Source organism: Chlorocebus sabaeus, chromosome 4, assembly GCF_047675955.1.
Source record: "Chlorocebus sabaeus isolate Y175 chromosome 4, mChlSab1.0.hap1, whole genome shotgun sequence".
In the NCBI taxonomy this organism is placed as follows: Eukaryota; Metazoa; Chordata; class Mammalia; order Primates; family Cercopithecidae; genus Chlorocebus; species Chlorocebus sabaeus.
Window position 1 is genome coordinate 2,852,029 of NC_132907.1, and position 12,484 is coordinate 2,864,512.

General features: G+C 37.4%; 1 protein-coding gene across 8 annotated transcripts in view; it reads left to right on the top strand.

Moving 5' to 3' along the window:
- The window catches only part of KIAA0825 (KIAA0825 ortholog), a 495,887-nt gene that overhangs the window by 225,384 nt on the left and 258,019 nt on the right, over positions 1–12,484 (top strand). For all 8 annotated transcript variants that reach the window (XR_012092698.1, XM_073014582.1, XM_073014579.1 and 5 more), the window contains 3 exons: positions 3,802–3,961; positions 9,058–9,216; positions 10,998–11,092. Coding sequence is in view for 7 of the 8 variants with exons in the window: in XM_073014582.1 (XP_072870683.1) it covers positions 3,802–3,961; positions 9,058–9,216; positions 10,998–11,092 (414 nt within the window). In the remaining variant the exon portion in view is untranslated. The remainder of the gene's footprint in view (positions 1–3,801; positions 3,962–9,057; positions 9,217–10,997; positions 11,093–12,484) is intronic.

Here is a 12,484-nt window from a genome sequence, read left to right on the forward strand (position 1 = left end):
AAGTACAAATCCCTTGTAAATGGGTCATCTTGTGCAAGTTATTGAATCTCTCAAAGCCTCAGTTTCAATGATGATACCACACTGACAGAATTGTTTTGAAAAACTAAATAACATTCATGGAGTTCTTAGCATCAAGCTTGGAACTGATAGGCATTTACTATGTATAAACTCTATTAAAATACATTGCGGCCGGGCGCGGTGGCTCACGCCTGTAATCCCAGCACTTTGGGAGGCCGAGACGGGCGGATCACGAGGTCAGGAGATCGAGACCATACTGGCTAACACAGTGAAACCCCGTCTCTACTAAAAAATACAAAAAACTGGCCGGGTGAGGTGGCGGGCACCTGTAGTCCCAGCTACTCGGGAGGCTGAGGCAGGAGAATGGCGTGAACCCGGGAGGCGGAGCTTGCAGTGAGCCGAGATTGCGCCACTGCACTCCAGCCTGGGCGGCAGAGCGAGACTCCGTCTCAAAAAAAAAAAAAAAAAATACATTGCATTCACTGGTTAGTATTAAGGTAATTAATAATGTTTACTTGTCTATGTTAATCTATAAGACTTTATGTTAATCCAAATGGGGAAAAGTAGGTAATCATGATTTTCCTGGTCTCATCATACTGACCTCTAGAAATGTACTTCTGGAGTGTCCCATGGGTAGGAATTACAATAGCATTCAGGCAAATGCTTAGTAACATTGACAGTGACCGTCTTAATCTTTCTGTTTGCATTCAATACTAATTTACAGGCTTTAATCCAATGACTAAAACATTAAGGCCTGATGTCATTATCCATGGCAGTGGTTATAAAGGGGAGAGGAAAAACAAGAGTAAAAAGTATATCTGATTATAGTGACAAAGTTAAATTTATGATACTGCTGATTTAGTAGCCCCTATATCAAATAAGATCCATTTAAAGCAATGTCTAGGTAATACATGTAGGGGTACATACAAGAATCTATAAGCTAAATTTTTTCCTTAAAAGCTGATGTCAATTTAAGTTTTATAAACAGCCCCAACACATCTGGTATCTCCTATAGTGGGAGTTGCCTAGCTAATATTTTGCTGATTAACAATGAGCCAAAAGATTATTTACCTCTCATACAACATGCATAAAAAATGAAGAATTGCTGACTTAAAAAACGCAGTACAGCCCTCAAAGTTTCTGAGTAATTATGTAATTAGCACAATACATCTTTCTCAATTTCTCAAATGATATCAATATACAAAGTGCAGTTTTAAAGTTATGTATTGCATTTATTTGAAAAAGAGTTAAATTTGACTTAACTCACTTTAGATAACCATCTCTTACAGAGTTTGGGCAGTATAAGAGTGTTTCTTGGCTGGGCGCGGTGGCTCACACCTGTAATCCCAGCACTTTGGGAGGCTAAGGCAGGCGAATCACCTGAGGTCAGGAGTTTGAGACCAGCCTGACCAATATGATGAAACCCCCATCTCTACAAAAAATACAAAAAAAAAAAAAAAAAAAAGTAGCTGGGCATGGTGGCAGGCACCTGTAATCCCAGCTACTTGGGAGGCTGATACAGGAGAATTGCTTGAACTCAGGAGGCGGAGGTTGCAGTGAGCCGATTACGTGCCTTTGCACTCCAGCCTAGGCAACAAAAGTGAAACTCTGTCGCAAAAAAAAAAAAAGAAAAAGAAAAGAAAAAGTGTTTCTTCTTGACTTTGATTTCAAATTGATTATCTGTTATACAAGTGCACTTCCACCTCTAAGTATTTCTCACTAATTGGTGGTCATTTTACTCATAGATATACACTGTGAGGAAAAATGTATTTCAAAACATGATGTCTGTATTAGGTAGAGGGTTACCTTGGTTCTACTGTAATTTCAAAAAACATATGAGTATGTAAGCATTTAAACTAAAATGGTTCTTCTGTTAAGATCAATAAATCTTAATTACTTATGAAGATTATCTGAAACTACATGATACCATTTAGCTAGATTCCTTTGACTTGCATCCAGATTTAACTTTGATTTTATGGAAATGGTGAAAATAACTGCAGTGGAAAAGGTGGCAGCTGTAAGTGTTGCCTGTCTTGCATACTGCCTGAAAGCATGACTATTCATTAAAATAACCTTCACTTTGTAGTAACACTCAAGCTGTAAACAGTCAACTTAGATTCTGGAGAACACACAGCACAAAAAGTAAAGAAATGTCTGTCTTTGCAAAGTAATTTGTCGAGTTGAAGATTATTGTTTTTCATCATGGTGACCCTGACTTGGCTGGCTGGGTGCATATACAGATTAAGATTAATGCAGTTATTCCTTGGCTAAGGTCTGCCTCTTTCAGGGCACATTCTCCCTAATGACATGATTGATAGGCAGTCCCAAATCCGGAGAGGAACTCATTAATCATGGCATTGACTGAATCCAATCATTTGCTTCACCTGCACAGTGATGGACAGGAAAGGATACAGTTCAGGAGCTGACACTGAGATACTCTTTGTCAGAGGGCCTCAACTTTTTCAATGTCAGCCTCTACAAAACCTGACAAATTTTTTTTTGCAACCTGTATGCAGTTTCAAAAACATACCTGCAAACTTATTTTATTGTAAAAAGGTCTTAAAAAAAAAAACACAATTTACTCTAGTTAATGAATATCTCTAAGTCAAAGTAGGATTTTCTTTATTTTTTAGCAAGGCTATATGATCTTAAAGTTCCTCCCGTTTTTGTGAAGGATGTTTTGAAGCTACATGTGGAAGCAATATCAAAGTTAACGTCCAGCAGCTGGTGTCATTTGGTTCCGTCTTCAGGTCAGCGGCACTGATTCTTAGCAGAACTAATTTTATAATCATGGCAAAATCTCAGTAATGAACTGCAGTATACAGCTGATTACGCCACAGTAAATTTTATTTAGTCTTGGAAACAGTGGAAAACCATGAGTTTTAAGAACACTTACATTGCAAAGTGTACCATGATCCCAAATAACAACAAGAAAAATTCGTGTGGAATATATGTGTACAGTGAATATCATAATGTTTTGCACTGGTAGAGTTTGAAATGTTTAAATTCTTTTTGTCATCCATTATTACTGTGTAAATAATGTTCAAAATCAACAATATGTATATAGATCCTTCTAAAAGAAATGTTTTAGAACTATATCTTGCACATTCCTGGTGTGGTGATAGTAGACTCTTTTTCTGGAAGAATAATCAGGATAATGACTTTTGCTAAGTATCTGTTACAGAAAGAAACAGGAGTGGGGCACATATTTTTAAAAGGCAACAAGTGTAAAAGGCCAATTTAAAGTACCCACTGGTAAGCACACTGCCACGAAGCACCCAGCCTATATTTAGCATAATAGGCTCCCCATTTTGACACTTTAATTAGTCTTCAATGTGTTTTACAACAGGTGTAAAGAGGACGCTACAAAAGACAAAATACCAAAGCTATTTCAGGCATCAAAGATATTTTTTATCCACAAAGAGAAAATACAAATTATTTCTTACATGTTCTTAAAAAGAAATGTTTTGTTTTCATCTCATGATTATAGCAATTTCAACAATTGCAGTAATGGGAAAATGTTTTATAGATAGGAGTATAAATGCAGTAAAGACATGTTTTAGAAGAAACGATTCAATTTTTGAAAATGCTTTCAGGTGCTTAATTCTAAGGTGCTGTTTATGTGAGCAGCAGCGGTTTGGGAAGGCTTACCTATTTCAGCGAAGTCTTTATGGATGCTTTGAATCTGAGATTTACATCAACTCTCCACACTCCATCTCCATGATTACTCTCCATCTTTACAATTCTTCACTACTGATATGTATATGCTTTCTTTGTATTTAGTGCATTTATGACAATAGAGAAAAGCACGGCCTTACAAGAAGGAGATATTGCTCTTGAACTGACTGAGCAGAAAATAAACACGATGGTCCTGGATCTCTGCCACAAACCAGGTGGCAGCGAGTACCTGAGGCAAATTTATCACATCATGCAGCTCAATGAGGTAGGGAAACGGTCTTTTTACCGAGCAATTAGGTGTGTACTGGCCTGAGGCAGCGTCTGCTGGCAGCTAAGGGTTAGTCATGGAGGTGATAATACTTCTTAAAGTCAATACCAAACTCAATATTGCATTATTAATAGAATCTATTCAGCCCCGGCTGTTCTGCATTTGTACAGAAAAAGCTTCACTGAAACAATGTAGATTTTATTTATATGGTTTAAACAATAACACGGCTCATAAACTCAGTTCAGTTCTGAATTGTAGAGACTAGAGGTGTAGTTTGGGAATTGTGTGTTTGTGACTGTTAGACTGATGTTAAAATCTGGTATTTGTACAATGAATTTTCAGAAGAGGGACTTAGCTCTTTTCCTGCAGATATCATGCTTGTGTTGGTGAAGTTGGAGATTTCTTATTTAATCAAAAAACTTAAGAAGAATATTGAACCATATTCGGGAGCAACCAGATGAACCAAGGAAAATTCATTAATACACAGACGCTGGTTGAACCAATGTTATGCTTTTCTATCCCCTTGCCCTCTGACTTTGCATGTTTTTGGCTGTTTTAGTGAAAATGTAAATAGCACATTATCTCAGCTATTGAAACAAAGTTCTCTAACTTAATCAGGTTTTGAATTTGATCATATGTGTCTGATTTAGATTGTGGCATCTAATTGTGTTTATATTTGCAAATACATGAATGTAATTTTTAGAATACTAAAAATTGTATAATGTGAATATATAGTGTTTTAGTTTTATCTATATAACATAGGCCTTTATAACCATACATTTTCAAGGAATAAATTAAATTCAACAATAGCATGTTTCAACTTGATTATATAAAGATTTTGCCCACCATTAGCTATCTGAAAGTTACTTCAAGTATACCTTGTTTCCTGGATTTCATAGAGCTAATCAAACAGTCAATAAACAGGTGATATAACAATGGCCTCAGAAGGATGTAAGAAATTTGTAGCTATGAGATATGACCCTGTCCTTAAGGCACCAGAGCTCAGTTTGTAATTGTTACAAAGTAACACAACCTATTCATTCTTGTCAGTGATCCCTCATAGCTTGCTTAGGGTTTCTATCTGGGAAACTCAGGAACCCCTCACCTTGGCAAACTGAAAGACCTCTATTGCAAAGTGATGCTCCTCATTGGGTATGTCCACCTGGCCATTCTGATTGGCCAAAGTAATTGTGGTGACAAATGAGGAACAGATGTTGCAGTGTGGTTACCCCCATATCCTTAAACAGTGTTACAATAGCTCTGAGGATGGTAAAGCTGGTCTGAATTGCCAAACTGATAGAATTGTCCTATTTTTAAAAGGTACATAATATTAAAAAGCTTAACAATCACCAATAAGCGAGATCATCCAAAATTGAATTGGCTATTTATTGCCCATCAGTTATCTGGTTATACTCTGGAAAGCCAAAGGCTGTACTTCCCTCATAGAGCTCCTATAACTCTGAGATAGTGGTTCTGAACAGGATACCATGAGATTACACTGGGGTACCACCACATTTTGCTCAGTGTTATGATTTCTCTTGTTACAACTGAGTATATTTACTGTTATAGTAACGTCTATCAGATGGGATATAGAGCTAAGTATCTGGTGGTTTACTGGGCTGAATGAAGCACGGCACTGCAAGGTAAGAGGCATAATGTTAGGTGAGGCTAGAAGCAAAGAGAGACCTTTGCCTTGTAACTATTACAAAAACACAGGCAATAAGCCCAAACAACACAAGCATGACTAGGTGACTGGTATAGTACTTATGACTGCTTTTCCACTGTGAGGTACTGCTATGCTGTAAGTGACATTGCATTGTGATGTTTGCTCATTTCATGAGTAGTGTTATGAGTCTTTAGCACCTTCGAATGTGCTGCTAAATATTTCTCAATAATGTAATATAAATAGTGAAGCATTTATGGGTACAGGCCTAGGTGAGGGGAAGATTGGGTGTGCCATTCATAGAGACAAAGAAGTTATCAGGGAAAATGGGGTTAAAGATGCTTTGTCTTTGAGATAAAGATAAGATGTCCAAGCAAAAATGTCTCATTATAGTTAAGGCCCTGACCATGATGTTGTGCCACACTCCTATTGACTCCAGTGGGGATGGTACCAGTTTCAAGAGGCTGAAGAGACCCAGAGCTGGCCCACAAGACATGGGGTTTTATTGGGAGCTTACGTACAGGGAAGAGAGGCCAGTGGTAGTGGGCTGGGCAGGAAAACCACAGCCACTTGCAAGAGGCATGCAGTTTATACAGCATTTTCATTTAGCACCGTCTACCTAGCATCCTCTACCTGACAACCTTCATTTAACCCAAAACAAAGGGCCTCAATCCCCTGTATGGCTCTAGTACTGCGGGATGGGCCAGGGGCTTAGAGGTTCCTCATAGATAAAGAATGGAACTCGGGTTGGCCCCTCCCAGATGCCTTAGCTTAGAACTCTGAAAACACATTCAAGTGCATCTGCCATACAGGGTCATTCTCAGGGTGTGATCAAGTAATCACTGTCAGGCGCATCTACCCATCTACCATACACATGGGCACAAATGAGACCAGACATGCATACAGATTTGGTCTATATGAATGTGGTAGTTGAGGTCATCAGACTGACAAAGCTCTTCAGTGAAGAGAAATGGAGAAATGATGAATAGAGGAATAAGTTTTGACGTAAATGCACAGGGAAAGTGTTCAAGAAAGAATGGAAATCTAAAGATATGGCCCAATTAGTTGTAAATCTGATTAAAGCAGTGTCACAGTTAAAGAATCTGAGGTTTTTAAGACGAGTTAGTGATGACTGTCAGTGCAGTACCTAGAAAGATCAACAAAGGAGAAAACTCCATTTTTTTCACAACTTGCCACAGAACAGTTTCTCTTTTTCGAATAGTGGAAACAGTCAAAATGTAGTTACGTAAGGCGAAATCAGTTAAGACAGATTGTTGTTAGCCAAAACAAAGAATTTTTGTCAATGAAAGTATTCCTTTGAAAAATTTTATTTGCGTAAATCATAACAGAGAAAAGTTTTGTTTCTGTTCAATAATCTAAATCTAGGCATAAAACTATTTTCTGATGGCTTTATCATGAACAATATTTAGTAAGAGTCCATGTGTGACCCTCTATCAGACACTAAAGAATTAATCCTTCTACAAATATATGCTCTACAACAGGGGTCTCCAGCCTCTGGGCCACAGACCTCTACCAGTCCATAGCCTGTTAGGAACTGGGCTGTACAGCAGGAGGTGAGTGGCGGGACAGTGAGCATTAGCACCTGAGCTCCGCCTATGGTCATATCAGCAGCAGCATTAGATTCTCATAGGAGCATGAACCCTATTGTGAACTGCACATTTGAGGGATTTAGGTTGTGTGTTCCTTATGAGAACCTAATGCCTGATGATCTGAGGTGGAACAGTTTCATCCCAAAACCATATTCACCCTCCCCCTGGTCCATGTCCATGGAAAAATTGTCTTCCACGAAACTGGTCCCTGGTGCCAAAAAGATTGGGGACTGCTGCTCTGTAACAAGTAAGTTCAAGAAATGACTATGATTGTTAACTTCAGCAGTGGTTTCTTTCAATTTTTAGGGTTTATAATCTGAAATTTGCCTCTCATGATGAACACAGTGGGCATTCCTAAAGTTACAGAGGCACAGAAAAAAGCACAGTGAACTGAGGCCAGAAATGTGACTCCTCACCACAGCTGTACCTCTCACCCCTGTGTGATCTCAGGATTGTCCCCTGACCTTTCAGTGCCAACCATTGAGTGTGACATTGGGCTAGAGATTCCCTGTGCCTATGGATCTCCAGGGAAATCCTCTTTTTTTTTGAGACGGAGTCTTTCTGTTGCCCAGGCTGGAGTGCAGTGGTGTGATCTCTACCTCCTGGGTTCAAGTGATTCTCTTGCCTCAGCCTCCTGAGTAGCTGGGATTACAGGCGCCCGCCACCACACTCAGCTAATTTTTGTATTTTTATTAGAGATGGGGTTTCACCATGTTGGCCAGGCTGGTCTGGAACTCCCAACCTCAGGTGATCTGCCCACCTCGGTCTCCCAAAGTGCTGGGATTACAGGTGTGAATCACTGCATCCAGCCAGGAATGCTCATTAATAGGCAAGTTCTGATTCAATAGGGTCCAAGAGTCTGCTTTTCTAACAAGCTCCCAGGCGAGGCTTAACTCAGCTGATCCACTGCTCCAGACTTTGAGTAGCACAGGTTTTCTAAATGATGTCTGAATACCTTTTTGGCTCTAACATTCTGAACTTCATCCTAACCCTAACCTCAAATTAAAAAAATTACCTTGTGATACGTGAAACATCACAAGAACATTTATATTTTAAAAAATCTATTAGATGACTTATTTATTAATAGTAAGCATTTATTAGTTGATGGGGACTTTTGGTCATTTTAATTTGTCATCTTCCAGAAAAAGTTCCATAAAATACTTTAGGATTGTTCACCTTATTTATTTATTGGTGGAAAACGAGGTATAATGTTGTAGATTGGCTTTTTTTGCCCAGGCCTGCACTGGCAGTTGGGGGCTTATGATGACATATTTTGAGTTTCTCTCGAACCTTGATATTTTTCACTCCATGGGATGGAAATAGAGTTTAGGAGCTTGCATTATAATTAATTCCATGTTGAATGAGACTGCTTGCAATAAAATATCAGAGGACTTAATGCTCTGCTGAGCCTGGAGTAGTTAACAACTACGCTTAATGAATGGATGAGCAACCTTGTAGTGTGAATAATCATGCAGCTGAGTTAAGTTTTGGTAACCAGACACGTTAATATGTGAACCGGTGGCAAGACAATGCCTGTTAAAAAGGTCTGATATATCAAACATATATTCATTCTGTAAGAGTTTGATCAATGGTTTCCTAATCTATACTACATATTAGGTAAACCTGTTTTTGATGGGTTTATTGCAATGCTGATTGGTACTCCACTATGTATCTTCTGAAAATGTATTCTTCCCTGAGGCAAGTAATACACTGTAATCTAGCAAATGTGCTGAAAGGATAAATTTGGATATTGATCAGTTTATTTTTACAGAGAATGTCTGCTTCTCACCGTCACAACTTGTAATTTCTTTTCTTTGAAGGAATATTTAAAAGAACAGCTGTTTTCTATGAATAGTTCAGAGGAAAAGCCATTACCCATCCGACCTTTAAAGGCGACCTTGAGGAGTATAGAAGATCAGCCTTCTGCCTTTAACCCTTTCCATGTGTATAAGGCGTTTAGTGAAAACATGCTAGATCAGGTATGTGGAAATTAAATGGTAAATTTAATTTAAATGTGTGGTTTCTTTACCCAACTAAGAAAAAATTGCTTTGTGTTTGAATATTTACTCATAAGCTTTTTTTGCTAGGAAGCAAAAGGCCTTGTTCTTACTTACATGGTCTGTACAAATTGACTTTTAAAAGTTATTTAACCTTTTTTCTATTTGTCAAACTGATTCATCTGTTTGGTCTGTAAAACTGAACTTTTGGCTGCTCAGTTTACCATGGGCAGAGGGAACATCTGTTAGGCTGTGTCTACAGAGGGCTGAAGAACCAGGCATTTTGTAACATTCCTTTCCTCCCTTGTCACCCCCATCCCCCAAAACACACACTCACAAAATACCTTGCAACCTTTATGAATGTATCAGGCAAATTAGAAAATAGTTAAAATTAATTATAAATAGAGCACTGAGCTCCTACTTTAAGTGGTATGGGGTAAATTTGCTTTTTATAACCATAGACACATTCCCAAATTTAAAACGAATTTGTTAATAATCTTAAAGCCAGGCTATTTGGAATAAAGTCAATATGGTAAACACCACACATTTTTAAATGTCAGATTATGCCATTGTCTAAGCTGCATGTTTCAGTAGTTACACTGAAAAGATCATCTTTCTGCCGAAGTATTTGAAATCTAAAGTTGCTTTTGCTTTGTTCATTCTTCTGGTGGCTTTTCCCAGAAACCTCTTGACAGACAATTTGAACTAACAGGGCAGAAGAGAAGGATTGCTTGACCTAGAGCTCTGATGAAAATAAAAATTAAAACAATGGCCTAATTCAGCATGCAGATAATATTTTTACCATGACTGTTACAGCTCTAGTCTACACTCATCAATACTGTAGTAGAGTAAGACCTTCAAATGCTGACAACCCAGGGCAGAATTCTGCTGCTCTATGACAGGACTGTAGTGCTCAATTAATCAGCAGGTGACAGGGGATAGCTCTTGTTGGATTTTAAACGTCAGTCTGGACTCTTGTTTTCAAAACTATTTCATTCTAAGGAGCATAAGCATTTATAATACTTTAAATATACTAAGTTTGAGTTTATTGCCTGCTTTTCTGTGTTGTGCATTAGATTGCACCAAACCATAAATAATTATTATAGCCGTTAAATTTTCCCTACTTCATTTAAATAAATGGCATATTTTATTGAGTTCTGAATTATGAGATTATTTTTCACAGTAATTTTTCTCCATAGTCTGTTGCGAAATTTCTATTAATGAGAAGAATCATTTATATAATTTACACTTACAGATCCTCATCATCTTCCCTTTAAAGCATTTTCTTAACCAAAAAGATAACATAAATATCATACTCTAATTAGGCTGTGTCTTATAATTTGATTCTTAGCACTTCCAAGTTTGTTTTTTAATCAAACTTTTGGTTGCTGGAAAGAAAATCAAACAATAAATTGATATGATGTCTGAAAAAGTTCCCAATTATTTTTCTTTGCTTTTCAAACAGTCTCCTTCTCAGAGAAACTTGTTGGGCAAATGCCATTAACACTTGGAAGAATAACGACTCAAGAAATTGATTTATATTTTTATAAATAATGACTACATCCCCAAATGGATTTATAAATTAATTGCTATCTTATTGGAATAAAAACCTTCTTCTGTGGACATGATTGATGTTATCTGTCTAAGTCCTTGTTCTGGACCCCCCTCCTTCTTAGTTAGTCTATCACAGCTGGAGCTTTAATTTACTGATCATATTAACACTGATTAATAACTAACAATAGTGTCTTCTCATTTATCAACAGTCAGCCACCACAAAATGGAAGTGGAACTGGGCAAAGTTGCTGCCAAATTATCTGGGACTGGATAAGATGACCTTCAGTGTGCTGCTCAAAAACAGGTAATAAAATTGGGGATCTTGGGGGATCTACTTGAGGGACAAGGTTGTGTGTGTATATGTGTGTGTGCATACACATACACAGATATTACTAGTGTACTTTTGGGAAAAGTGAAAACATTTTATCAGCAGTGGAATCTCTTTTATTTTCTTCCTTTCCAGCCTCCTATCTTTTAAAAATATGACTAATGATAGGAGTATACTCTCTAAATACCATTCTCTATAGTGAAAATTTGTAAAAGGCAGTAACATTAATTTCAGAGATGAAATTAGTGGATTTTAGTCTGAATTTTAAATATTTTTGACTGTGTATATTTAATAGTTCACTATTGTAAAGACCAAAAGTTATTGACTTGAAAGTCATTATAATATTACACCTTTGTTTACAACAACTTAATGAATGCATATAAAATGCCAAGCCAAATCAACTAGTCTAATCAGGAAAACATGTGAGTAAAACTGTCATGATTGAATTTTTCACTTTTCAGCCAGTTATGTTGGCACCGTCTTAATATAGCCACAGTAGCATATTATTTTATACAAAGATACACACACACACACACACCAGTATAATCCAATGAAATGATAATGTGATTTCAGCCCAGGAAACAACATGTAATTTATTTTGCACAAAAGTATGAACATTTTGTTTTGGATCAATTAACATGGTTTTTAAAAAATACTTAAAGTTTCAGTAAAAACTATAAGGTGTAAACTTTAAAAATGTGGATTTTTAATCAAGTCTAATACATTTTCAAATAAGATCTATTTTATGATATTCCTTTTATTGTCGAGTCATCTGTGTGCTTATAGCTAAGTTTGAGACTTATCATCTGTATGGTCTTCGCGACATAGAATGTATTTCCATGTCTTTTTGCAAAAATATTGAGTATCTTTTTTTTGAAAGAAAATAATGACAATAACATAGTAGAATTGTCAAATCATTCTTGAGAAATCTGGATGAATATAAGAAAATATCCTAAGAGAAAGACTGCAGTATTTCCCAGAAGGAAGTTATAGAGGCAGCTTTACTGCCAATAAAAGCTATAGCTTAGATGTGAGGTCGCAATGGTATTTATAATATTTCACCACTGCATTAAGCTCACCCACCCATCATAGACAAAGTTCAACAACATAGAAGCATAATGATCAAGGCCAGAGCCTTTCCCCAGCAAGCTTACCACCTGGCTGGCAGCAGTCCAGATGTACCAATCCTTTTTTTTTTTTTTTTTTTTTTTTTTTTTTTTTTTTTTTTTGCTGAGACGGAGTCTCGCTCTGTCGCCCAGGCTGGAGTGCAGTGGCCGGATCTCAGCTCACTGCAAGCTCCGCCTTCCGGGTTTACGCCCTTCTCCTGCCTCAGCCTCCCGAGTAGCTGGGACTATAGGTGCCCGCCAC